Source organism: Scyliorhinus canicula, chromosome 18 (assembly GCF_902713615.1).
Source record: "Scyliorhinus canicula chromosome 18, sScyCan1.1, whole genome shotgun sequence".
In the NCBI taxonomy this organism is placed as follows: Eukaryota; Metazoa; Chordata; class Chondrichthyes; order Carcharhiniformes; family Scyliorhinidae; genus Scyliorhinus; species Scyliorhinus canicula.
The window spans coordinates 122,814,693-122,838,981 of record NC_052163.1 but is presented as its reverse complement, the minus strand read 5'-3'; the positions used below and the strand labels follow the sequence as shown (position 1 = coordinate 122,838,981).

Genomic DNA, 24,289 nt, shown 5'->3' with positions numbered 1-24,289 from the left:
TGTGGTGGGGCAGTGCGAAAGCGCGGGCTTTCCTCTGGTTTCCCGCGTTGCAGGGCTGGGGGGTGGAGGTGATGACGGGGGGGGGGGTCTTAGCTGGTTCCTCCCCGCGCTGGAGCGGTGCCTTGAGGAGTGACAGGATGGGGGATGATCCCACTTTGGGAGGGGTCGTGTTTTTGGCGGGAGTTTCCGGGGTCAGCAGAAGTTAGCTGACCCACGGAAGTACAATGGAGGACGGTTCTATGAGGGTTCCTAGCCTGGGGGGGGGGGGGGGGGGGGGTATACCGGGTTGCTGCTGGCAGGGTCAGGAAGGAGCTGGTGGGGGCTGGGGGGACAGAGGTGAGGTGTTGTCGCTGTGGGGACTTGGTCGGGCAGGGGGTGCTGGCCTGGGGCGGGCAGTCGACGGGCTATGGCTAGTCGACGGGGGAGGGGGGCGGGACATCCTCTGATCCGGTTGGTCACCTGGAATGCGAGAGGATTGAATGGGCCGGTGAAGCGGTCTAGGGTACTTGCTCATCTGAGGGGGCTAAAGGCAGATGTGGCAATGCTTCAGGAGACCCACCTGAAGGTGGCAGACCAGGTCCGTCTGAGGAAGGGATGGGTGGGGCAGGTTTTCCACTCCGGGCTGGATGTGAAGAACCGGGGAGTGGCGATTCTGGTGGGGAAAAATGTGTCGTTTGAGGCATCTGAGGTGGTGGCGGATAAGGGGGGTAGGTTTGTTATGGTAAGGGGAAGGCTACAAGGAGAGAAGGTGGTACTTGCTAGTGTGTATGCCCCAAATTGGGATGATGCGGGCTTTGTGAGGCGTATGCTGGGACGTGTCGCGGATCTAGAGGCGGGAGGTCTGATTATGGGGGGGGACTTCAATACGGTGTTGGATCCTTCACTGGATCGGTCCAGTTCAAGGACGGGTAGGAGGCCGGCAGCGGCCAAGGTGCTGAGGGGGCTTATGGACCAGATGGGAGGTGTGGACCCATGGAGATTTGTGAGGCCGAGGGCACGGGAGTACTCTTTCTTCTCCCACGTACATAGGGTTTATTCTCGGATAGACTTCTTCGTGGTGAGTAGGGGACTGATTCCGAGAGTGGAGGAGGCCGAATATTCGGCCATTGCAATCTCCGACCATGCTCCGCATTGGATGGAGTTGGAGATGGGGGAGGTGCGGGACCAGCGCCCGTTGTGGCGGTTGGATGTGGGGTTGTTGGCGGAGGAGGAGGTGGTGCAGGAGGGTCCGGGCAAGTATTGAGGGGTACCTCGAGGTGAATGATACGGGGGGGGTCCGGGTGGGGATGGTATGGGAAGCCCTGAAGGCAGTGATTCGTGGGGAGCTGATATCCATCCTGGGCACACAGGGAGAGGAGCGAGAGGAGTGAGAGGGATAGACTGGTGGGGAAGATCCTGGAGGTAGATAGGAGGTACGCGGAGGCACCAGAGGAGGGATTGTTGGGAGAGAGGCGCAGTCTACAGGCTAAATTTGATTTGCTGACCACTAGAAAGGCGGAGGCACAGTGGAGGAGGGCACAAGGGGCAGTGTATGAACATGGTGAAAAGGCGAGTAGGATGCTGGCTCATCAGCTCCGCAAGCGGGATGCGGCTAGGGAAATCGCTGGAGTGAGAGACAAGAGTGGGAATGTGGTGCGGAAGGGGGTAGAGGTGAATGAGGTCTTCAAGGACTTCTATGGGGAACTGTACTGGTCGGGGCCAATGGGGGAGAGGAGGGCAATTGAGAGGTTTCTCGACGGGCTATCTTTCCCGAAGGTGCAGGAGGAGCAGGTGGAGGGGTTGGGGGCGCCGATTGAGCTGGAGGAGCTGGTTAAGGGGATCGGGCAGGTGCAGTCAGGGAAGGCACCGGGGCCGGATGGGTTCCCGGTGGAGTTTTATAAAAAGTTTGTGGGCCTAGTGGGCCCCTTGCTGGTGCGGACACTTAATGTGGCGTGGGAAGGGGGGAACTTTGCCCCCGACGATGTCGCGGGCGCTGATTTCTTTAATATTAAAGAGGGACAAGGACCCCCAGCAGTGTGGTTCATACAGGCCCCTATCTCTCCTTAATGTGGATGCCAAGGTGCTGGCAAAGATCCTGGCCACCAGGATAGAGGACCGTGTGCCAGGGGTTGTACACAAGGACCAGACAGGTTTTGTTAAGGGAAGGCAGCTGAACATGAATGTGCGGAGGTTGTTAAATGTCATCATGATGCCAGCGATTGAGGGGGAGGCTGAGATAGTGGTGGCTCTAGATGCGGAGAAGGCCTTCGATAGAGTGGAGTGGGGGTACTTATGGGAGGTGTTGGGGAGGTTTGGATTTGGCGAAGGGTTTATTAGATGGGTGAGGCTGCTATATGAGGCCCCGTGGAAAAGAATGGAGATGGCGTCTTGCAGAGATACGAGCTTGGGTGCCCTGGTAACGGCGCCGTTGCCGCTCTCTCCTAAGAGGTTTACCACGAGCCCGGTGGTGGCGGCGACCCTGAGAATCTGGGGACAGTGGAGACGGCATAGGGGGGAAACAGGGGGCTCGATGGAGGCTCCACTAGGTGGAAATCATCGGTTCATCCCGGGGAACACTGATGGGGGGTTTAGGGGGTGGCGTAGGGTGGGCATCAGTAAATTGAGGGACCTGTTTATTGGCGGGAGGTTTGCGGGCCTGGGGGAATTGGAAGATAAGTTTGGGCTCCCCCAAGGGAACATGTTCAGATACTTACAGGTAAAGGCGTTTGTTAGGCGACAGGTGGAGGAATTTCCTTTGCTGCCCTCGCAGGGGGCGATGGACAGAGTGCTTTCGGGGGTGTGGGTCGGAGAGGGGAAGGTGTCTGACATCTATAAGGTAATGCAGGAGGTGGAGGAGTCGTCAGTGGAGGAGCTGAAGGCTAAATGGGAGGGGGAACTAGGGGAGCAGATAGAGGATGGGACTTGGGCGGATGCCTTGGAGAGGGTTAACTCTTCCTCCTCATGTGCACGGCTTAGTCTCATCCAATTTAAGGTGCTGCATCGGGCCCATATGTCTGTGACTCGGATGAGTAGGTTCTTTGGGGGTGAAGACAGGTGCACCAGGTGTTCGGGGAGCCCAGCGAATCATGCCCATATGTTCTGGGCATGCCCGGCACTAGAAGAATTCTGGAAGGGGATGGCAGGGACGGTGTCGAGGGTGATTGGATCCAGGGTCAAACCAGGGTGGAGACTCGCGATTTTTTGGAGTTGCGGTGGAGCCGGGAGTGGAGGAGGCGAAAGAGGCCGGTGTCCTGGCCTTTGCGTCCCTAGTAGCCCGTCGGAGGATCTTGATGCAGTGGAAGGATGCGAGGCCCCCAAGTGTGGAGACCTGGATCAGTGACACGGCGAGATTTATAAGGTTGGAGAGGGTCAAATTTGCCCTGAGAGGATCAGTACAAGGGTTCTATAAACGGTGGCAGCCTTTTCTGGACTTTCTGGCTCAAAGATAGGTATCTTGGTCAATAGCTGCAGCAACCCGGGTTGGGGGGGGGGGGGGGGGGGGGGGTGTTTCTTTATTATTGTTTCTATTTTTTCTATGGTTATTTAACTTAATATTGCGTTAATTTGTGTGGTTGTTAATATATTTTGTTGTTCTTGAAAATAGGCGAATATTTATGACTGTTATCATTATTGTTATTGTTGGTATTTTATTGCGGTTCGTTGTTGTTATATAAATACAACATTTTTCAATAAAAATTATTTAAAAAAAAAAAAATTCACACGAAAAAAAAACATCCCAGGCCCAGGGCAGCACGGTGGCGCAGTGGGTTAGCCCTGCAGCCTCACGGCGCCGAAGTCCCAGGTTCGATCCCGGCTCTGGGTCACTGTCCATGTGGAGTTTGCACATACTCCCCGTGTTTGCGTGGGTTTCGCCCCCACAACCCAAAGATGTGCAGGTTAGGTAGATTGGCCATGCTAAATTGCCCCTTAATTGGAAAAAATGAATTGGATACTCTAAATTTATTTTAAAAAACATTCCAGACCGAAAACACTCATTCCAGATTAAGCAGCGTTTCACTTGCATCTCTTCCAATTTGGTCTACTGCATTCGCTGCTCCCAATGTGGTCTCCTCTATATCGGAGAGACCAAACGCAGACTGGGTGATTGCTTTGCTGAGCATCTTCAGTCTGTGCGCATTCAGGATCCTGACCTTCCTGTTGCTTGGCATTTTAACAAAAGACCCTGCTCCCATGCCCACATGTCTGTTCTTGGCCTGCTGCAATGTTCCAGTGAAGCACAACGCAAACTGGAGGAACAACATCTCATCTTCCGGTTAGGCACGCTACAGCCTTCCGGCCTGAACATCGAATTCAACAACTTCAGATGATCAGCCCCACCTCGATCCATTTGTTTTCATTTCATTTTAACTGTCTTTTACCATTTCTTTCTTTCTTAATATACATTTAATTTCCCCCCCCCCCAATCTTATCCACCTTTCCTCCTGCACCTTTCTCCTCTTTGCCTCCCTCTTCCCCTCCCCCCGCACCTACAGTTCATCGTCTGATGTTAGTTTCTCTGCTGTTTGACCTTTCACATCTTTTGTCCTCTCTGGGGACTGCCATTAACACTCTTTCCCCTTGGTATCTGTGGCCATTAGCACCCGGTTTCCCTGGGTTTCTTTGGCCATGACTCATCTTTCATTCTCACTCCACAGTATAAATATTTCCCACTCTCTCTGTCTGTTAGCTTTGACAAAGAGTCATCGGGCTTGAAATGTTCGCTCTTTTCTCTCCCTACAGATGCTGCCAGACTTGCTGAGATTTTCCAGCATTTTCCCTTTCGTTTCAGATTCCAGCATCCGCAGTAATTTGCTTTTCTCTGGTCTACATGTGACTCCAAACCTACCGCAGTGTGGTTGACTAAACTGCACTCTGGTGAAGGGCAATTAGGGACGGGCAACAAATGCTCACGGCCTCGCCTATGAAAGGATAAAGAAAAATACAATCCTTAATTGATAATAATGTCGGGTTCAGACCCGAATGTTGCAAAATAGAACCACTTCATCCCGGATTTCCTGCATCGCCGAGCCTCTTCAGTCCTCTGGATGAAGATGAATAATGCGAGAATGTTTTATAGCACCCAATATCATCTTCTTGCCTTTCTGAACTCTCATTTTCAGCCAAAACAAAATCCCCTACACAATTCCTGTTTTCCATTCCAGCTCCTCGAGATATATGAGATGGTCGGAAACAAAAAGACCCCCCCCCCCCTCAACCACCACCCCAATGAACTATCAGAATCAATCACACCATCTCAAAGAGGAAAATTATGGAAAACCCCTCGACACAGCCTAGCGTTTACATCTTGGTTCCCATGGCCCACAGAGAATTAATCTCACAGCCGGACAGACTCTGGTGAACGGAGCAGTGAGACTGTGATCCACAAAACGTTTTAATTTTGTGAGCTGGAAAGGGTACAAGGATCCATGGCAACGACTGGGCATCACAAAGCCTGAGTTGATAAACTAATTTGGAAAACGAGAAATTCCCACATAAATAAACTGAGCCACGCCTGAACTGCCGGAATGGGAATGACAGTGAACTTTACGTTGGGCAGTACGAGCCTCCGGCCCCTTCAGTGATTGACGTCCCATCAAATCCAAAGTGTGCCTTACTGTTCCTCCAGTGTTGTGTTGCTTTCAGACGATTATCCTAACTGTGCTGGATGAGCAGGGATTCCCTCCAGTTAAATACAGGGAAGGCTGATTGTTTTCAGTAACCGCTCCGGATTCAATTCCCAGATACTGACTCCATCCCTCTCTCTGAGGTGAAACCAGACTGCAACCATGGCATCCTATTTGACCCCAAGATGAGCTGCCAACTAATGACCCACCAGCATTGTCAGCCCTGCTTTCAACAAAGACGGTGGGCTGGATTTTCCGTTTGGGAGATGTTCTCCCGTCGGAGCTGAATGGCACCAGTTTTACGAACCCCTTGCGGTGGTAAAGCGGGATGCAATTCAGCGTTCCATGCGATGCATGTTTCTGTGTGGTGTGGAATTCGAGGGAGTCCTGCTATCGGGTCGCCACCTTCAGCGGGCAGCCCGATGGAAAGGGTCGCGGCCAGCCAGCCCCCCCTCTGTCCGCATCGCAAATCGGCCCAGACACCCCCCCTTCACAAATTGGCCCTGACGCCCTTCCCCCTCCCCACTGCACAGCAGCTCCTCACCCCTGGATTTCCTGGATGCCCCCTCCTACCTCAAGTATGGGATGACCTGACCCAACCCCCCCCCCCTCCCAGGACTACTGTAACAGGCCCCTCCCCCCCCCCCCAGGAACCCCTGAAATAGGGAAACCCCCAACAGGGACTCCCTGCCAAAAGGAACCCCTCCACAGAATCCTCCTGCACATACGGACCCCTTCCCCCATACAGATCCCACCCCCGCAGAAATGGGACCCCTCTAACGAAGCTAGAGAGCCGCCCAGACAGGGGCAGGGGAAGCATTATAGCTGTGATACTCATCTTGCAGCTCCACATGTCCATTTCTCTAAGGAGACCTGCTGTGCCTGCCTCTGGCTCCCACAGATCAACTATCTACAGCCCATTCATAGCGTTGGAGGTCTGTGATTGACCTCTTGTGAAAACAATGTGCCAGGCATATCCATTCATTTCCCTTCACGCTTCAGTGGCCTCAGTGGCGAAACCTCAATGTTTGTAAACATTGATCACATCAAAGAGATGTAAGTGCAGTGAAATCACATGCGTGAGTGCTTGGAATGCACTTAGTGCTTGGAATGCACTTACATCTCTTTGATGGGCAAGTTCACCAACAACACGCCAACTAATTCGGCATTTCAATCTTTTATTTTACTAGTCATTTTGAAAACACATAAGGAGCAACGTACATTTTGAAAAGCATAATTGTAAGATAATGAAAGTGAGATTCATATTAATCGAAGTAGTTTCGCTGACAGTCAAGGCCTGGGCTAAAGCTGGTCTACTGCTATAATAAACAACTTGCTGTAAGATACCAGAAATTAAACAACTTACAGGAACCATCTCCATCATAGACAAGATTCAAAGTTTGATTCTGAGGGGGTTTACCATCCACTCCCCCCCCCCCTCCCCCCCCTCCCCACTGTTGCATATTTTGTGGAGGCAGCCCGCCATTGGCCCAGTGGCCTCTTCCAGTCCCCCCGCTGTCAACGGGTTTCCTGTTGTTCACACCCTCTGCCAGCAGGGAGCAGCAGACGATCCCACCAGGAACAGCCGGAAAATTAGGATTAGATGAAAGGCAGCATAGGAGGTTCTTGTGGAGCATAAACACCGGCAGGATCAGTTATCATAGAATCAGGGAATCAATGCTCGAATAGTTAGAGCATAGAGAAGGCCATTGGTTCTTTCGCCATTCACATCAAATTGGTGCCCTCTGCTTCTAGACCCCTCTGCCAATCGAAACAGTTTCTCCCTATCTACTCTGTCCAGACCTCCTAAACCCAGAGGCTATAAAAGGTTGAAGGGGAATTAAATTGAATGTGAAAAAGCACTTCAAAGGTTTCCAACACATCAAAGGGAAGATGTTTACGTTCATCTGACATCATTTAAATTGACATGCTGAGAAAGACATCAAAGGTTTTCAAGGGCAGCACAGTGGTTAGCACAGTTGCTTCACAGCTCCAGGGTCCCAGGTTCGATTCCTGACTGGGGTCACTGTCTGTGCGGAGTCTGCACATTCTTCCCTTGAAAGCGCGGGTTTCCTCCGGGTGTTCTGGTTTCCTCCCACAGTCCAAAGATGTGCGGGTTACATGGATTTGCTATACTGAATTGCCCCTAGTGTCCAAAAGAAAGGTTAATTGGGGTTACTGAGTTAAGGGGATGGGATGGAGGAGGTCTGTGCTTGTGTGGGGTGCTCTTACAAAGGGCCGGTGCAGACTCGATGGGCTGAATGGCCTCCTTCTGCACTGTAAGTTCTATGAAGGCTACAGAGGGAATGGAAATACTCTCAACCTGAGTCCCTCCAACCTGGCCCAAGCTCCCTCAACCATCACCTGCCTGAAGGACTCCCTTGGCATCCCGGAGGTAAGTGTAGAGAGGGTACTCACCTGCTTCCTCTCACGGAATCCATTGTACCTGGTAGGCAGTGTCAAGAGGTGGAGCCTATAGGGGGAACTGGGGGGTTCCAAAAGAGGAATCTGTAGGATTATTCAAGGATTGAAGCACGCTTTATTAAGGGTGTTATCTCTGAGGATCCAATCTTGCTGGCTTCTGTGGATTCCACGGCATGAATCTCCCCTGGCTCCAAACAAAACTTGTACATGTGGGTGGATTGTGCTGTGAATCGCGCCGATCCACCCAACAGGAATCACATCTCGATTCCCGCCAGGGACACACTTGGAAATATTTTGGGAGGCTCCAAGTGCCCTTAGGTAGCCGCCACCAGGCCTTCCCTGGGATTAAAGCCCCAAGTGATGGAAGTCCCACCCTCTGAGAGCTACCAGCCAATCAGAAGCCAGCAGGAGCAGTGGCGGCTGGTGTCACTGGTGTACCCAAGGCCCAGGCTCATCGTGAGACCCCAAGTCAAAGGCGAGTGTCAAAAGGTTAGCAAATGCAGGGTGGGGAGGGGTCACAGGAGAAGGAGACGAGGGAGTGTCAGAGGTGAGGGTAGGGTTTTTAGCATGAGGGGCTGGTTTAGCACAGTGGGCTAAACAGCTGGCTCGTAACGTAGAACAATGCCAGCAGCGCGCGTTCAATTCCCGTACCAGCCTCCCCGAACAGGCGCCGGAATGTGGCGACTAGGGGCTTTTCACAGTAACTTCATTGAAGCCTACTTGTGACAATGAATGATTATTATTATTATTATGTGGCAATGTGTGAAGGGGTGTGACAGGGGATGTGTGTTAGGCCTGGAAGGGATGATGCTGAAAGCATGATGATATTATAAAGGAGGGGTCAACATGCAAACAACTCGACGGTCCTCCTCAGGCAGGTCGGCCTACCAAACGTTCATAGTATTTGAAGGGATAAGATAGGAATATGGCTCCTTTAAAGCTTCATGTTCATGTCTCCCTTCCCCCTTTCAACTCTCTCCCATACTGTGGACCTGGCAAAAGAAAATTTATGTTTTAGCGTCGGAAGCCACTTAGCGTCATTGCAAGTTAATGGAATTGTTCAGCCATTGTGGCCACTCTGTAAAGAAGGAGAATGTGAAAATAATGGCTTAATTATGTAGCACTCCTGCTCCGCAGTGACTCCCATCTCAGCTACACAGTAATATAAATCAAAAACTGCTATTTCAGAGACGTACGTCAGCTGGCTTTCTTCAGCTCTCTAGAGGTATCAGTGATACTGCCAGAAGACATAAATACAGTTCCTCCCCATTTTTCCAGCCATTCAGCCACCCTCCCTCGCACAGCCGGGAGACAGCAGATGCAGTGTAGTAATCATAAGACTGTCGGCAGATGTTAGAACCATCCTGATGACTCGGATTTAACCAACAAAGACCCTTGGCTTTCGAAGTCTACGTTGACGGGTGGGGCTGCGGGATGGGTTCCAAGTCTTCCTTCCTCATTTTCAAAATTTCCAGCCCATTTCAGAGTTTGTGCATGTGAAAAGGAAACAATGTGCGGGATTCTTTGTCCAGCGACGTCGGAATCGGGAATCGCCGCCGGCCTAAGATTGAGGTCGGCGTCGGGCGTCCAACGCAATGCCGTGATCCTGCGTCATGATAGCGGCATGAATGCCCCACGCACTGGGGGTTCCTACCTCCATCTGATGTACCTCAGCACATGTGTGGTGCACCCCAGATAGTGCCCCAGGAGCCTCTTCACTGAGGTGAAGCCCAATCGAGGTGAGTGTCTCTGGGATGGTGGAGAGTGACGGTGACAGCAGCGACGAGAAGCAGGTGTTGTTCCCGGACATGTACCCCGGGGTAATCGCGGGGTTACGGCTGGGGACGCGGGTCACCAGCAGGTCCCGCCTCGTCAGCAGGTGAGATGCAGGACCAAAGACAAGACACATGGTTAGATCGCGGGTGGGGATAGAACAAACAAAGAAGAAAGAAAAGTACAGCACAAGAACAGGCCCTTCGGCCCTCCAAGCCTGTGCTGACCATGCTGCCCGTCTGAACTAAAATCTTCCACATTTCCGGGGCCCGTATCCCTCTATTCCCATCCTATTCATGTATTTGTCAAGATGCCCCTTAAACGTCACTATCGTCCCTTCTTCCACCACCTCCTCTGGCAGCGAGTTCCAGGCACCCACTACCCTCTGTGTAAAAAAACTTGCCTCGCACATCTCATAGAATTTACAGTGCAGAAGGAGGCCATTCAGCCCATTGAGTCCGCACCGGCTCTTGGAAAGAGCACCCGACCCTATCCCCATAACCCAGTAACCCCACCCAACACTAAGGGCAATTTATCATGGCCAATCCACCTAACCTGCACATCTTTGGACTGTGGGAGGAAACCAGAGCACCCGGAGGAAACCCACGCACACACAGGGAGGATGTGCAGACTCCACACAGACAGTGACCCAAGTCGGAATTGAACCTGGGACCCTGGAGCTGTGAAGCAATTGTGCTATCCACAATGCTACCGTGCTGCCCACCGTGCTCTCCTCTAAACCTTGCCCCTCGCACATTAAACCTAGGCTCCCTAGTAATTGACCCCTCTACCCTGGGAAAAAGTCTCTGACTATCCACTCTGTCTATGCCCCTCATAATTTTGTAGACCTCTATCAGGTCGCCCCTCAACCTCCGTCGTTCCAGTGAGAACAAACCGAGTTTATTCAACCTCTCCTCATAGCTAATTCTCTCCATACCAGGCAACATCCTGGTAAATCTCTTCTGCACCCTCTCTAAAGCCTCCACATCCTTCTGGTAGTGTGGCGACCAGAATTAAACACTATACTCCAATTGTGGCCTAACTAAGGTTAGGTGTGTGGGGAGGGGTGATACACGTGCCATAGGGACATCACAATGCATTGGGGGCTCATTTGCATCTCCGATGCCGAACTCCACCTCGGCGACTGTCCCTTCGCCAACACCACGGACCAGGTCCAATGCCCTCTGCTCTGCGATGGTGAGGGGCTGCAGGTCTGGCGGGCCCGCTCCGGAATGCCCTCTCACCCTGTGGTTGTGTGTCACCTTCTTCTAGGGGGACAAATAATGCACAATGTGAGGCACCCGGATGCGGGTAACACAGGGGGCCTGCAGCCAGCGGCCTGTGTGTGCAGGGCACCCAGCCATGGAGGGCGGTATGGGGGTTGGCATTTGGTGCAGAGTGGGTTACAAGTAGATTGCCAGTGGGTGGGGTTAAATCGCCCTCTGTGGGAGGGGGAATTGATGCCAGGCTCACGGTGGTGGCTGCGAATCACCCTGGCCGTCCTGTGGAGATCATGCAGCATCTTCCCGCACTGAAGCCCAGTCCTGGTGAACCCCATGGCGCTTATGGCCTCTGCCACCTGTGCCCAGGCCCGGTTATTATCAGCCGATGACAGCCTCCGTCACAACCAGCCGCAACCTCGCGATTACCCCGGGGTACATGTCCCCGACACCGACTTCTCGTCGCTGCTGTCACGGCCTCTCCTCCACGGCATCCAGCAGTGTCTCCAGCTCTGAATCAGCAAATCTCGGGGCCGCTCTTCACGATAGCATCTTCTTGGCTGGAATGAGAGTGTGTGGGGAGTGGAGTCCTTCTCCGCAATTCAGTCCTGGCATCAGCACTTAGTCTATCAAACGGAGAATCCCGCCCAACATCTTAGAATGTGCAGAAGGAGGCCATTCTGCATCATCCCATCGAAAGAGCACCCTACCTGGGCCCAATCCCCCGCCCTATCTCACCCAACCTTTGGACACTTAGAGGCAACTTAGCATGGCCAATCCGCATGGACATCTTTGGACATCTTGTGATCATTCCCACATTTGTTCCAATAGACGCTGGTCCCAAGACACTGGCCTGTGCATCTTTGGTCTTCATCATTGTTAGGGACATTTTTGAAGGGCATGGATGGGTTGTATTTGGATTTTGTTTTTGTTCAGGGGACATAACAGTTCCTAATTGCCCTTGAGGGGCAGTCAAGGGTCAACCACATTGCTGTGGGTCTGGAGTCACATGTAGGCCAGATCAGGTAAGGGCGGCAGTGGTGGGATTCGAACCCGGGTCCCCAGAGCATTACCCTGGTTTACTAGCCCAGTGACAATACCATTATGTCACCGCCTCCCCTTTGGTGATTGGCGTTTGCTGGACAGAAGTTAGCTTCTCAAGAATAAGGGACCTTTTTTGTTCTTCGTGTTTCTTCCACCAGGTAGTGTTGTGCTGTTATTGGGCCCCACTATGAGCTGTTAGGCAGGCAGCCAAATCATGCTATTAATGTTGTGAGTGACCAACAAATCCATACAAATGCCCAAGATCCTGGAATCTGGGATGGAATGACGGATAGAACCTGTGGACTAAAGATCCTCTGCCTGGACTGCTCTGTCTCTGAGCATTAGAAATCATCCTCATAGATCCAGAATGAAACTGCTACTCAGTTAGCCTCACTGCCAGTGAGTTAAGGAAGCATTAAACAAAAGGGTACAGAGGAACTCCTACTGTGCGTGTATATGTATGGAAGCCAGGCGAGGAGAGAATCAGCCTGAGCTGCAACATCCTCCAAGGACCGAGACGCATGCCCACTGCCAAAGTTCCACATGTGGACAATAGCAGGGTGTGAGAAGGTGCTTATTGAAGCTTATCCCAGTGAGACGCCTTCACGGAAGGGAGGGGAGAAAACGAGAGAGACAAAAGTAATCAAAGTAAATTAAAAGTTATAAATCTCATATATGTACAGTTGTTTATTTATTGCGACCAATATTATGGACACACCATGCATCCCCCCTGCCATACATCCGACAATTAAAATACACTTTGCCCCAACACAATAATTTAACGTAAATGTTTCCAGCACAATGACAAAGCAAATGACAATGTGAATCTTTGTTGAGATGAAACAGCTTCTCAACTTCAGTTTGTGTGATAAGACCTGAGTGCATTGTATCGACTGCCTGACTTTCCCTAAGTAACCCATCGATAGCCTGGGCCATCTGCACAATCTGTGCCCCCACCTCTTCCGTGCCCCTGGTTTAAGACTCAGGTTGGATTTTCAACATGCGGCTGGGTTAGACTTTGAGCAAAAGCCCCCCACTCATCAAAGGGCCAGGTAACAAAAACCTCACCTTCATGTCCAAGGTCTCTGTCTCCAACTTGGACAGATGGCAGGAGTTGTCCTCCAATTCTCGCCGCAGATGAGAGTTCTCTTTTCTAAGTGTCTCCACCTGCTTCACCAGAGACTCATAGGAAGATGTAGACCCTGACATCCTGAGTTCCTCCAATACCTACACAGGAAAATTGTTTTAATATTAATTTTGAAGCAATCGGTTTGGGTGACAGGAAAGTCAGGTTGTTTGGGGTTGTTTGCAATGACAAAAAAACGTTACGAACAAAGGCCGACATTCAACTCATATTCTCACCCTATAGTTTAGGATCAGGAGTTAAAGGCTTGACTGCAGTGTGTTGGCTTTGGTTTGTGGGGGGCGAAACCCACGCAGACACGTGGAGAATGTGCAAATTCCACACGGACAGTGACCCAGAGCCGGGATCGAACCCGGGTCCGCGGCGCCGTGAGGCAACAGTGCTAACCACCGCATCACCGTGTCGCCCTTGTAGATAGTTACACTGAATTCAAATTCTCAAATTGCCATGGTGAAATCATGAACTCGCATCCTCTTGGAATACTAGTGCAGGGTCTCCAAATTACTGGCTCAGTATCGTAACTACTACACCACCGCGCCAATTAGTTAGGGCAATTAGTTAGGGCAATTAGTTAGGGCAATTAGTTAGGGCAATTAGTTAGGGCAAACCAGGCTCCCACTCAGCAAAAATTAACACGGTTTGAGAAATTAGTATTGACCAAAAGACGTTTTTAGATAACATCGTACTGTGTGTCACAGAAGCATCTTAAAATGCATCATATCGGTTTAGCACTGGGCTAAATCGCTGGCTTTGAAAGCAGACCAGGGCAGGCCAGCAGCACGGTTCAATTCCCGTACCAGCCTCCCCGAACAGGTGCCGGAATGTGGCGACTAGGGGCTTTTCACAGTAACTTCATTTGAAGCCTACTTGTGACAATAAGCGAGTTTCATATGTCATGAAGGACTTTGAAGGGGCTACTGTAATGTGGGGAAATCCAATGCAAGCAGCACGATACAATGAATGCAATGGACTAGATTTTGCGTCATGTTAACATGCTGGGTGAATGTAGAAATCTCCACGCCAGCCAAACTAACCATTTATATGGTCCAAAGATGTGCAGGTTAGGTGGATTGGCCATGATAAATTGCCCTTAGTGACCAAAATGGTTAGGAGGGGTTATGGTTACAGGGATAGGGTGGAAGTGAGGGATTAAGTGGGTCGGTGCAGACCCGATGGGCCGAATGGCCTCCTTCTGCACTGTATGTTCTATGTTATATGAACTTCGTTATCCAGCATTCATGGGATATTTCACCTCGGAGGTGCTGCGAGAGACAAAACTGAGCCCAAGGCTGTTCTCTCATCAGAGCTTCATGCAATTTGGATGAAACCCCAGTCAACGAATCGGAGCAGGATCAATTCCCCGCTCTCCAGCTCAGAGGACCGAGGCCAAGCGATGAGTCGTAACGGCTGCCGTGCTGAGATTTTCGGCTGACAGCTGTATTTGGGACCTTTGGCTTTTGTGCCTCCTGCAATTTTTTCCAATTTCTTTCTTTCAAAATGTTATTCGCGAATTGGGGAATTGGACTGTTGCCATCGTGATGATAACTGCTGAAAGATCGAGCTCTCTGCTACACTGGACAGCAGATTGTTAAATCACAGATATGTCAGGAACTCCCGGCTAGTTTTCCTCAAGAATAGAAGCGCCTGTTGTTATTTTCCAAGACGCAGGCAGAATGGAGTTCCCACTATTTTTATTACAACATGGCCCAGACTTAAGCGAAGGTGAGCAAACCAGATTTAATTTTAAATCGGCAATAAAATATGGAGGTGGTTGAAGTGAAGGAGAACATTTCTTTCTTTCAGAACTGATTTCCCCCAGGCCCAATTAATCATCATGGTCAAGGTGACTACTTGACCCCCAATAGGCCAGACATCTCTGGTGTGCACCGATCACCATAGCAACTTCTAATCAGAAATGGTACATAATTCACCAGTCAAGAAAAAATAACAAAGGGCATGTGTGTGATTTAACAGGGGGAATAGGGTCTCGCTTTGAGCGCGTTTCACAGAATCATAGATTTCCTACAGTGCAGAAAGAGGCCATTTAGCCCATCGAGTCTGCACTGTCCCTCTGAACGAGACCCCTACCCCACTTCCCCATAACACCTTAACTCCGCCTAACCAGTGCATCCCTGGACACGAAGGTGAAATTTTATCATGGCCACCGAACCTGCACGTCTTTGGGCTGTTGGAGGAAACCGGAGCACCCGGAGGAATCCCACGCACACGTGGGGAGAAAGTGCAAACCCGACACATACAGTCACCCGAGGCCGGATGCGAACCCGAGTCCCTGGCGCTGTGAGGCGGCAGTGTTGACCCTGTGTCACCGTACTGCCTGCAGCGCTGAGACCCCGCTACCTTAACGGCCTCTGGTTTTTTGGCCTCAGCAAGCTCAGCTCATCAATGCAAGAGGAGACGGGGCGGCACTTAAAAATTACCTTTACCCCTTCCCTACCACAGCCTTTGGACACCCCCAAAGCCCAAACTTACCTGTTAGAGGGTCCTCAAGCTCTCGCTCACCCCGCCTCATAAGGGCAAGACACCCCCGGGCCTGATCTCTGGCATAGACAACCTGGCACCCAAGGACCTTGGCACTGCCAAACAGGCACCCTGGCGCATGGGCGTGGGTTTCCGTCTCCGCGCCAGCCCCCGGGCAATATGGCAGAGCCCTACAGGGGCGTGGCGCGGAGGAACATAGGCCCCCTGGAATTAGCCCGCCCACCGATCGGTAGGCCCCGATCGCGGGCCTGGCCACCGTGGAGGACCCCCCGCCGGAGTCGGATCCCCCAGGACAGCCCCTGCAGCCAGAACTCCGAGGTCCCGCCGGGTGGGACCATAAGTAACCCACGCCGGTGGGACTCGGCGACACTCGGCCCGTCGAGCGCGGAGAATCGCCAGGTGAGCCGCTTTCAACGGCCCCCGACCGGCGCAGTGGTGACCCCATGGGTGCGATTGGCACCAATTCTCCGGTCACCGGAGAATCGGCAGCCCGCCGTCGGAGCGGTGCGGCCCGATTCTCACCCCCCCCCCCCCGGCGATTCTCTGACCCAGCGTGGGATCGGAAAATCCCGGCCATTAGGTTTATATTTACTGGGGGCACTAGTATAGAGTCAGATATTGTTCTAGAGCAATCTTGTTTGCACATAATAGGAAATGCAAACATTCTTAGTGGATAGCTCATCATTAGGAAATGAGTTAGGAAGCTGAAATGTTCCTGTTAGGAAAACAAAGGTAGTTTTAAAGGATTTAGATTTGTATTGGTAAGCATGACCAATTTTGCCAATTCGCCAACGTGGAATGAGGGTACACGTAGCGAGCACACCCCTGCACATACAACCTGGCCGGCTCTCCTGTGGGGGTAGGCATTCATTGGCACACCAAAATTTCCATAGAATTGGACCAGTTTGTTCATAATTTGTGACACGTGGTCCCTCGGTGGAAGTGTGAACCATAGTCTGGTTTGGAAAATCCTTTGAAAAGTCTTCACTCCAACCACTTCCCTTGGCATCTCATGTCCTCCATGCTAACCCAATGTCAATACACTCACCCCGGCCATTCCCATTCCCTCTCAAACAGGAAAGGCTGTTGATGTCAGGTGGGGTGACCAAATGACTGATCGGAAAAATGCATTTTGAATAAGTGGTTCAAAAGAAGAGAAAAGTGCAGAAGGCAAAGTGTTTAGGACAGGGTTTTCAGAGAGCGGATATTGTGGAGAGTGGGGGAAAACTGGCAAAAGGAATAAGTATTTTAAATTTAATATGTTGGGCTGAAGGGGGCCAGTGTCAGCAAGTTCAGGAGGTAAAGGGAAGAGGGTTTGTGGAGTACAGGATAGAGTTTGTGGAGGGTGAACAGCAGAGGGCCGGCGGGAGGGGGGGGGTGCGGGCATTAGGATGATCAAATCCAGAGGTTAGAAAAGCTTGATTAGAGTTTTAGCAAGAGAGGCTGAGGCAATGATGGTCTGTGTTGCACAGCTGGGAATAGGAACCTTGGTCGATTAGATGCGAGGGTAGAAATCTGGCTGATGCTGAACACAATATTAAATTTTCACGCTGTGGTGATATGATTTGCATAGCTGTCTGCCATTGGTGCAGAACACCGGCTTACCATTGGCCCTGGTCGGTCATGTGCCTCCCGACCGATTGGTTGAGACCAGTCATGTGACTGCTCTCCGATTGGTGGAGAGGCTGAGTTAACCACGCCTCCTAACCACGCCTCCTTACCGAAGTATAAATAGTCAAAGCGCCCGGCGGTCGTCCATTTTATTGTAGACAACCGCAGGGCTAAGTTCTAGCTTATTAAAGCCTAACTTTTGTAAAGCAACTCGTCTCTTGTGCAATTGATGGCTCATCACACGCTGAATGATTCAGCCTCAAAGCAGCCAAAGGAGGGAAAGGAACTATTGCCAAGGGAGATGCGATTTTGGCAGGGACAAGAAAATCATTTACATCCCTTGGTATTGGAAAAAGCTTTGGTTAAGATCACTTAATATCAGACATGTAGTCTGACACCATGGATGCGGCCTTGGATAATGGAAAGGAAGATTTGGCTGTCATCCTTACACTTGTGTCAACATCTCCAATGTCTATGGATATGGTTGTCAAGTGCACAAGAAAAAGGAAGGGACCCAAGATGGAACCATAATGTGTTTTGGAAGTATGATGGAGGGGCAGGAATAGAAGCTATGGATAGGGATAGATTGGATTGAACAATGCTACAGAAGCCCCATGGAGTGTAGATTGGGGGGTGGGGGGAAGAGGTTCTGGAGGAGGATGATACTGTGGACTCAGTCACATGCTACTAGGGGGTTTGAGAAGAGCAAGGTTGACTTCCGGTGGCGGCTATGAGGGAGTAAGTCGCACATTTGGTGGCTCTCGCTCCAATCTGACTTTAAGACCCCTTTCCCCAACTTTTTTGAGCTTTTGAGCGCTGGAGTGAAAAACAATAGCACTCTAGATCTGAATCCATACAGAGTTGTATGGACTTAAGGAGCAGAAGGGAGCGAAAACAGGCGAAGAAGGGGCTGAACAAAGGTGGTGTGGAAGCTCAAGTGGGAGGAAAGATGGCCGATGAATGGACCACGGAAAGGACGGTCCAGGCAGCACTGGACAACATGCTGCAGGTCATGAAAGAGAGCTTCGCAGCACTGAAGCGGGATCATTTGGAACCGCTCCAGAAAACGGTGGAGCGACTTGACCAGAGGCAGGATGCTCAGGATAAGAAGGTCCAGGCACTGGAGAAGACAGTGGAAGAGCAGGCGGATTTCCAAACGGTAGCAGACGTGGAAATTAGTAAGTTGAAGGAGCAACAATCAAGGCTGATGGACAAGCTGGAGGACCTGGAAAACAGGTCTCGCCGGCAGAATCTGAGAATCATTGGGCTCCCGGAGGGGGCCGAGGGAGTGGATGCCACGGCATAAGTGGCAGACATGTTGCAGAAGCTGGTGGGGGATGATTTCTTCCCGCGTCCGTTGGAGCTGGACAGGGCACACAGAGTGGAGGCGAGGCACCCATAAGGGGGCGGGGGGGGGGGGGGGGGGGGGGGGTGGGGGGGGGGGGGGGCGTGCGATGGTGGTCAGGTTCCATAGGTTCGTGGACAAGGAGCAGGTTCTACAGTGGGCCAAGAGCACGAGGAGCTGCTCATGGAACAACAGCGTCCTGCGCATCTACCAGGACCTGAGCCAGGAGGTGGCCAGAAGGAGGGCAGCCTACAGACAAATTAAAGAGAGTCTGTTTAAAAAGAGAAGAGCAAGGTTGGATGATCCATCATGGGCATGGTGTAAGAGGCGGTGGTTTGGGCAGAATTGTTTCAGTGCGGTGAGTAAGGAGAGACCAGGACTTGAGTGATTTGAATGAAACCTTGAACGAGAGGAGCACAGAGTTGAAAGGCTCTGTTTGAAAAGTTCAGAAAGGGTAGAGATAGAGGGCAGGATAGAGATGCCCCATTCTGGGGGCAGTGAGTATGGTCTGGAGAAAATCCAGAATGCCGCAGAAGAGAGCATTGGACAGGAAGCATTGAAGAAAGAAGTGCCCTGTTAAAGCTTCATTTACTCCCCGTCTCTCTAATGTTATTAGGAGTTTATCATCACTGACTCCAATTCGCCTCCTGTATAAAGGATTATGTCTTGTATTCCCTTGTGTATCGAGGCATTGCTGACAAAGTGGATACTGTACAGGGACAGTCGATTATCAAAGGTGTTATTCAGGACGAATAGAGGACAAACCAAAAGAATGGGTTAGGGAATATAGCCAGGAAAGCATAAACAGAATAGAGTTAGGAAGAAATTACCAATTTTGAGTATAAATAAGAGGAAAGGAAAGGAAGGTTTTGTAGAGACAGGGGATTTATTTTGACCTTGGGCAATAGCAACCCAATCATTCATTTTACATCTCTCCTGATTTTCATTCCCATTGATGTCAATGTAGATTTTGGTTTTATTTTTCCGAGTTTTACTGAGCCTCTGATTACTCTATTCCCACATGTGACCACTGCAGTAGCAGTTGACCCGATACATAACAAGTCAATACCACCAGTCAGGAGGAGAGGTAAAACATCTGCTTTAGTCACCCAGCTGGAAGGTGTAGGCATTGAAGAAGAATAAGATTGCTCTCAATGGTGGCACCTTCCCTAGATGAAAAGGTCTATTGCCGTTTGGCCCAGGTAAAGGGTGACTGCCTCTGCCAATGGGAGTCTGGACTATGGTGTAACCCAGAGGCCTGAAAACGCAAGTTCAATTCCCACCAAGGGAAGTTGGTCATATTTAAATTTAATAAATCAGGAATAAAAGAATAGTGCTGACTGAAGTTCTGGAATGCTGGTTCATTCATGGCCTTTAGGGAAGAACACACCTTACTTGGTGTCCATGATGTGGCGATGCCGGCGTTGGACTGGGGTGGGCACAGTAAGAAGTGTTACAGTACCAGGTTAAAGTCCAACAAGGTTTGTATCGAATCACTAGCTTTCGGAGCGCAGCTCCTTCATCAGGTGAGTGAAGAGGTGGGTTACACAAACACATATATAGACAAAGCCAATGATACTTTGATTGCGAGTCTTTACACCTCACCTGGTGGGTACTACATGTGACTCCATACAGTCTGGTTGCCTCTTAACTGCCCCCTGAAATGGCCTGACAAACCATTCATCGACATACAACATAGAACATACAGTGCAGAAGGAGGCCACTCGGCCCATCAAGTCAGCACCGAACCACTCAAGCCTTCACTTCCACCCCATCCCCGCAACCCAACAACCTCTCCCAACCCTCTCTGGACACTAAGGGCAATTTATCACGGCCAATCCACCTAACCTGCCTGACTTTGCATTGTGGGAGGAAACCGGAGCATCCGGAGGAAACCCACGCAGACACCCGGAGAACGTGCAGACTCCGCACAGACAGTGACCCAGCAGGGAATCGAACCTGAGACCCTGACGCTGTGAAGCCACAGTGCTAGCCACGTGTGCTACCGTGCTGCCCAGTTGTATTCAGTTGTATCAAACCGCTAGGAATAAAACCAGACGGACCATCCGGCATCGACCTGGACACCAAAAACGACAAAGATGGACCTTACACCGTGGGTATACTTGCACCACCTGCAGTTCAAGAAGACAGCTCACCACTACCTTCCTAGGGGCAATTAGAGAATGGGCAACAAAAGTTGGCCTTCCCAGTTATATTCAGATCCCAGAATCAGTACCTTCACTATATGAGGAGATAAAATAATTCTGGCTAATTATTCCCAATTATCCAACTAATTAACTAACTAATTAGTTTCTGTGCGAACTAATTTAATTCCATCCTTCATTTCCTTCCCCATTAAGCCACACTAAACATGCTCAACGGCTATCGGTGTTTTCAAACTTCAGAGTTATTTTTTTAATATATAATATACACTTAGTGCTCCATTTGGGAATGCAACCCATTAATCAATCTAAGTATATGGAGAGAGATATTGGATTCATTTAAATTGCATGGAACTGATGATATGAACCAGAGGAAATGGATAATGTGAGCTTCAAGCATTTAAAATTTCCATTAACTATGATCATTGACATACTATAGTGAGATATAAAGCTAGGGGCTTTTCACAGTAACTTCATTGAAGCCTACTCGTGACAATAAGCGATTTTCATTTCATGAAGCATTCTGTGTTATTATGTGCAAATCCCTGCTATGTAAGTGTCCTAATTTTTATGCCTTGGATAGAAATTAGCAGTGCTTAGCCACACTTGAATGCTACACATTGCATTCACTAACCCTCTCAAATGTTTTTGAAGTTTCCCTTTCTCAGACAAGTTTTATCATTTGCAACAATTGTGGGGAGTTAGGAAGAGTGAGGGATTTCCATCTTGGGGGTGTCGCCCCAATGCACAAAGAGCAGCCCCCAAAAGTTCAAACTCACTTCCTTCCCAGTCTTTGAAGAATGGACTAAAAGTCTAATGGCATGGGCAGTGTATTATCCAGGTCAATGGTCTAGCTGGTAAGCCTGATTGGCCCTTGATTATCTATTTGAATATAGAAGGTGGATGCAGAAATCAGCATATTATGGGAGTGAGCTTGGGGGAGGGTGGGGAGGTATTGGAGTTGGCACCCATCCTATTTTAATGTCCCCCCCACTAGATACATGCCCAGCAGGAACATGTAAAACATAGCCCAATGTCTGCTTGAACAGCACACTACAACAAACAGTCTACAGAGTCTACTTAATCTGATTCTCTTTGAACGACAGCAAACAGAACTGATGACTGAAACGGTAGCATCTTCTCCCAATGAAAGCAGGGGGGACTTTTTGATCCCGTTATGAGTGTTGTTGACAAGGCCAATATTTCTTGCCTCGGGCAGCACGGTGGCACAGTGGTTAGCATTGCTGCCTACGGCGCTGAGGACCCGGGTTCGAATCCCAGCCCTGGGTCACTGTCCGTTTGGAGTTTGCACATTCTCCCCGTGTCTGCGTGGGTTTCGCCCCCACAACCCAAAAGATGTGCAGGTTAGGTGAATTGGCCACGCTAAATTTGCCCCTTAATTGGAAAAAAATAATTGGGTACTTTAAATTTAAAGAAAAAAAAATATATATATATTTCTTGCCTATCCCTAATTGCCCTTGAGAAGGTGGTGGTAGGCTGCCTTCTTGAACTGCCGCCATCCTGCTGGTGTAGGTACACCCATAGTGCTGTATAGGTGGTTCCAGGCCGGTATGGATTGGAGGGGAATTGCAGGAGGTGGTGTTCCATGCTACTCTTGTACACCTAGGTGGCAGAGATCACGGGTTTGGAAGGTGCTGTCGAAAGATGTTTGGTGAGTTCCTGCAGTGCATTTTGCATATGGTGCACACGGCTGCCACTGTGCATCGGTAGTGGAGGGAGTGAATGTTTGAAGTGTCGGAGGTGGTGCCGATCGAGCGAGTTGCTTCGTCGTGGTTGATGTTGAGCTTCTTGTACATTTTTGGAGCTGCACTCAATCAGGCAAGTGGAGAGTATTCCATCACACTCCTGACCAGTGCCTTGTAGATGGTGGAGTGGCTTTGGGAAGACCTGTCCATTTCTTCAGCAACATGCTGGGAGTGGGGGACAGTTACGTACAAATAGAACATACAGTGCAGAAGGAGGCCATTGGGCCCATCGAGTCTGCACCGACCCACTTAAGCCCTCACTTCCACCCTATCCCGTAACCCAATAACCCCTCCTAACCTTTTTTGGTCACTAAGGGCAATTTATCGTGGCCAATCCACCTAACCTGCACGTCTTTGGACTGTGAGAGGAAACCGGAGCACCCGGAGGAAACCCACGCACACACGGGGAGAACGTACAGACTCCACACAGACAGTGACCCAAGCCGGGAATCGAACCTGGGACCCTGGCGCTGTGAAGCCACAGTGCTATCCACTGTGCTGCCAAATATATGTGCAGGGGCATCATTCTCAGCCACTCTCAGCCACGCAGTCTGCAGGTGTGATTGACAGGAGAGTTATCCAATCATTCCTATCCTGTGATGTCCCTATCTGTAGCTGAGAAAATAGTTTGCTAAAGAGACTATTATTCCCAGATCTCATTACCAGACATTTTGATTCATATCACCTAGGATCGAGAAAATGGTGAAACAAATATTGTGTGCAGAGATAATTGGCTATGATAACATGACTACTATTGTTCTTATGCTCTCCCATTAGCAATAAAAACTTCAAGGACAGCAGAGAGCTGCCGCTGTGTAATTCATGTGCAATGTATAAGGCTGAAATGAGCTGCTGGATGCAGCAGAGCAGTTGAGGGAATAACTCAACATTTAATATCAAAACAGTGACCTGAGGGGAAAATATTCCACCGCAATCTCTGGCAAAGTGTTTTATTGTCCTCTTTGGCCGCGTTTGCGCAGTAAACCATAACAAAATATGCAGATTCTCAGTAACCTACAAAGATTCTGCAAGGCCCTGATCTGAAGGTTGGATTTTCAAGTGCGCAGGGAAGGGTTCTTGCACCCAGATTCTGTGGATTTTTAACTCTGCTTCTTTTTCAACAGGATCTCCACTCAGAAGCCAGGCTGATTGGCAGTACTGTCTCCCTGGCAGGGGTGGAACAGAGGCAGCAGCCCTGAAGCAGGGAGGTTAGGAATTATTTTTGTTTTTTTATTTAAAAAAACATGGCCCTGAAGCAGGGAGGTTGGGAGTTTTCTTTTATAAAAAAACATGAACGTTGCAGCAAAGTTCAAAAGTTCTCAGTCCACCATCAGTCCTTTCCTTTTCGCGAAGTCCAGCGCGTCCTCAGGCGACTCAAAATAAAAGTGCTGTTCCTCATACTCTTCTCCTGGCACCTCCGCACTCAGGTCTTGGTAGATCCGCAAGATACCGTTGTCCCATTTACAGCTCTGTGTCTGCTTGGCCCAGTGTAGAATGTGCTCCTATATCCAAGTACCTGTGGAATCTCACCACCATTGCCCTCGGGGGGGAGGGTCTCCCATTCACGGCTTCCTCGCGAGTGCTCTATGAGCCCTGTCCACCTCCAAGGGTCGGGAGAATGCCCCATCCCCCAGCAGCTTCTCGAACATACCCGCTATGTATGCCCCAGCGTCCGCTCCTTCGGACCTCTCCGGGACC

The 24,289-nt window shown here is 50.3% G+C and overlaps 1 protein-coding gene across 1 annotated transcript in view; it reads right to left on the bottom strand.

The window, feature by feature from the left end:
* Window positions 1-24,289, bottom strand: part of apc2 (APC regulator of WNT signaling pathway 2) — a 219,205-nt gene that overhangs the window by 122,146 nt on the left and 72,770 nt on the right. The window contains 1 exon segment of the mRNA XM_038776515.1: window positions 13,133-13,291. Within this exon segment, the coding sequence (XP_038632443.1) occupies window positions 13,133-13,291 (159 nt within the window).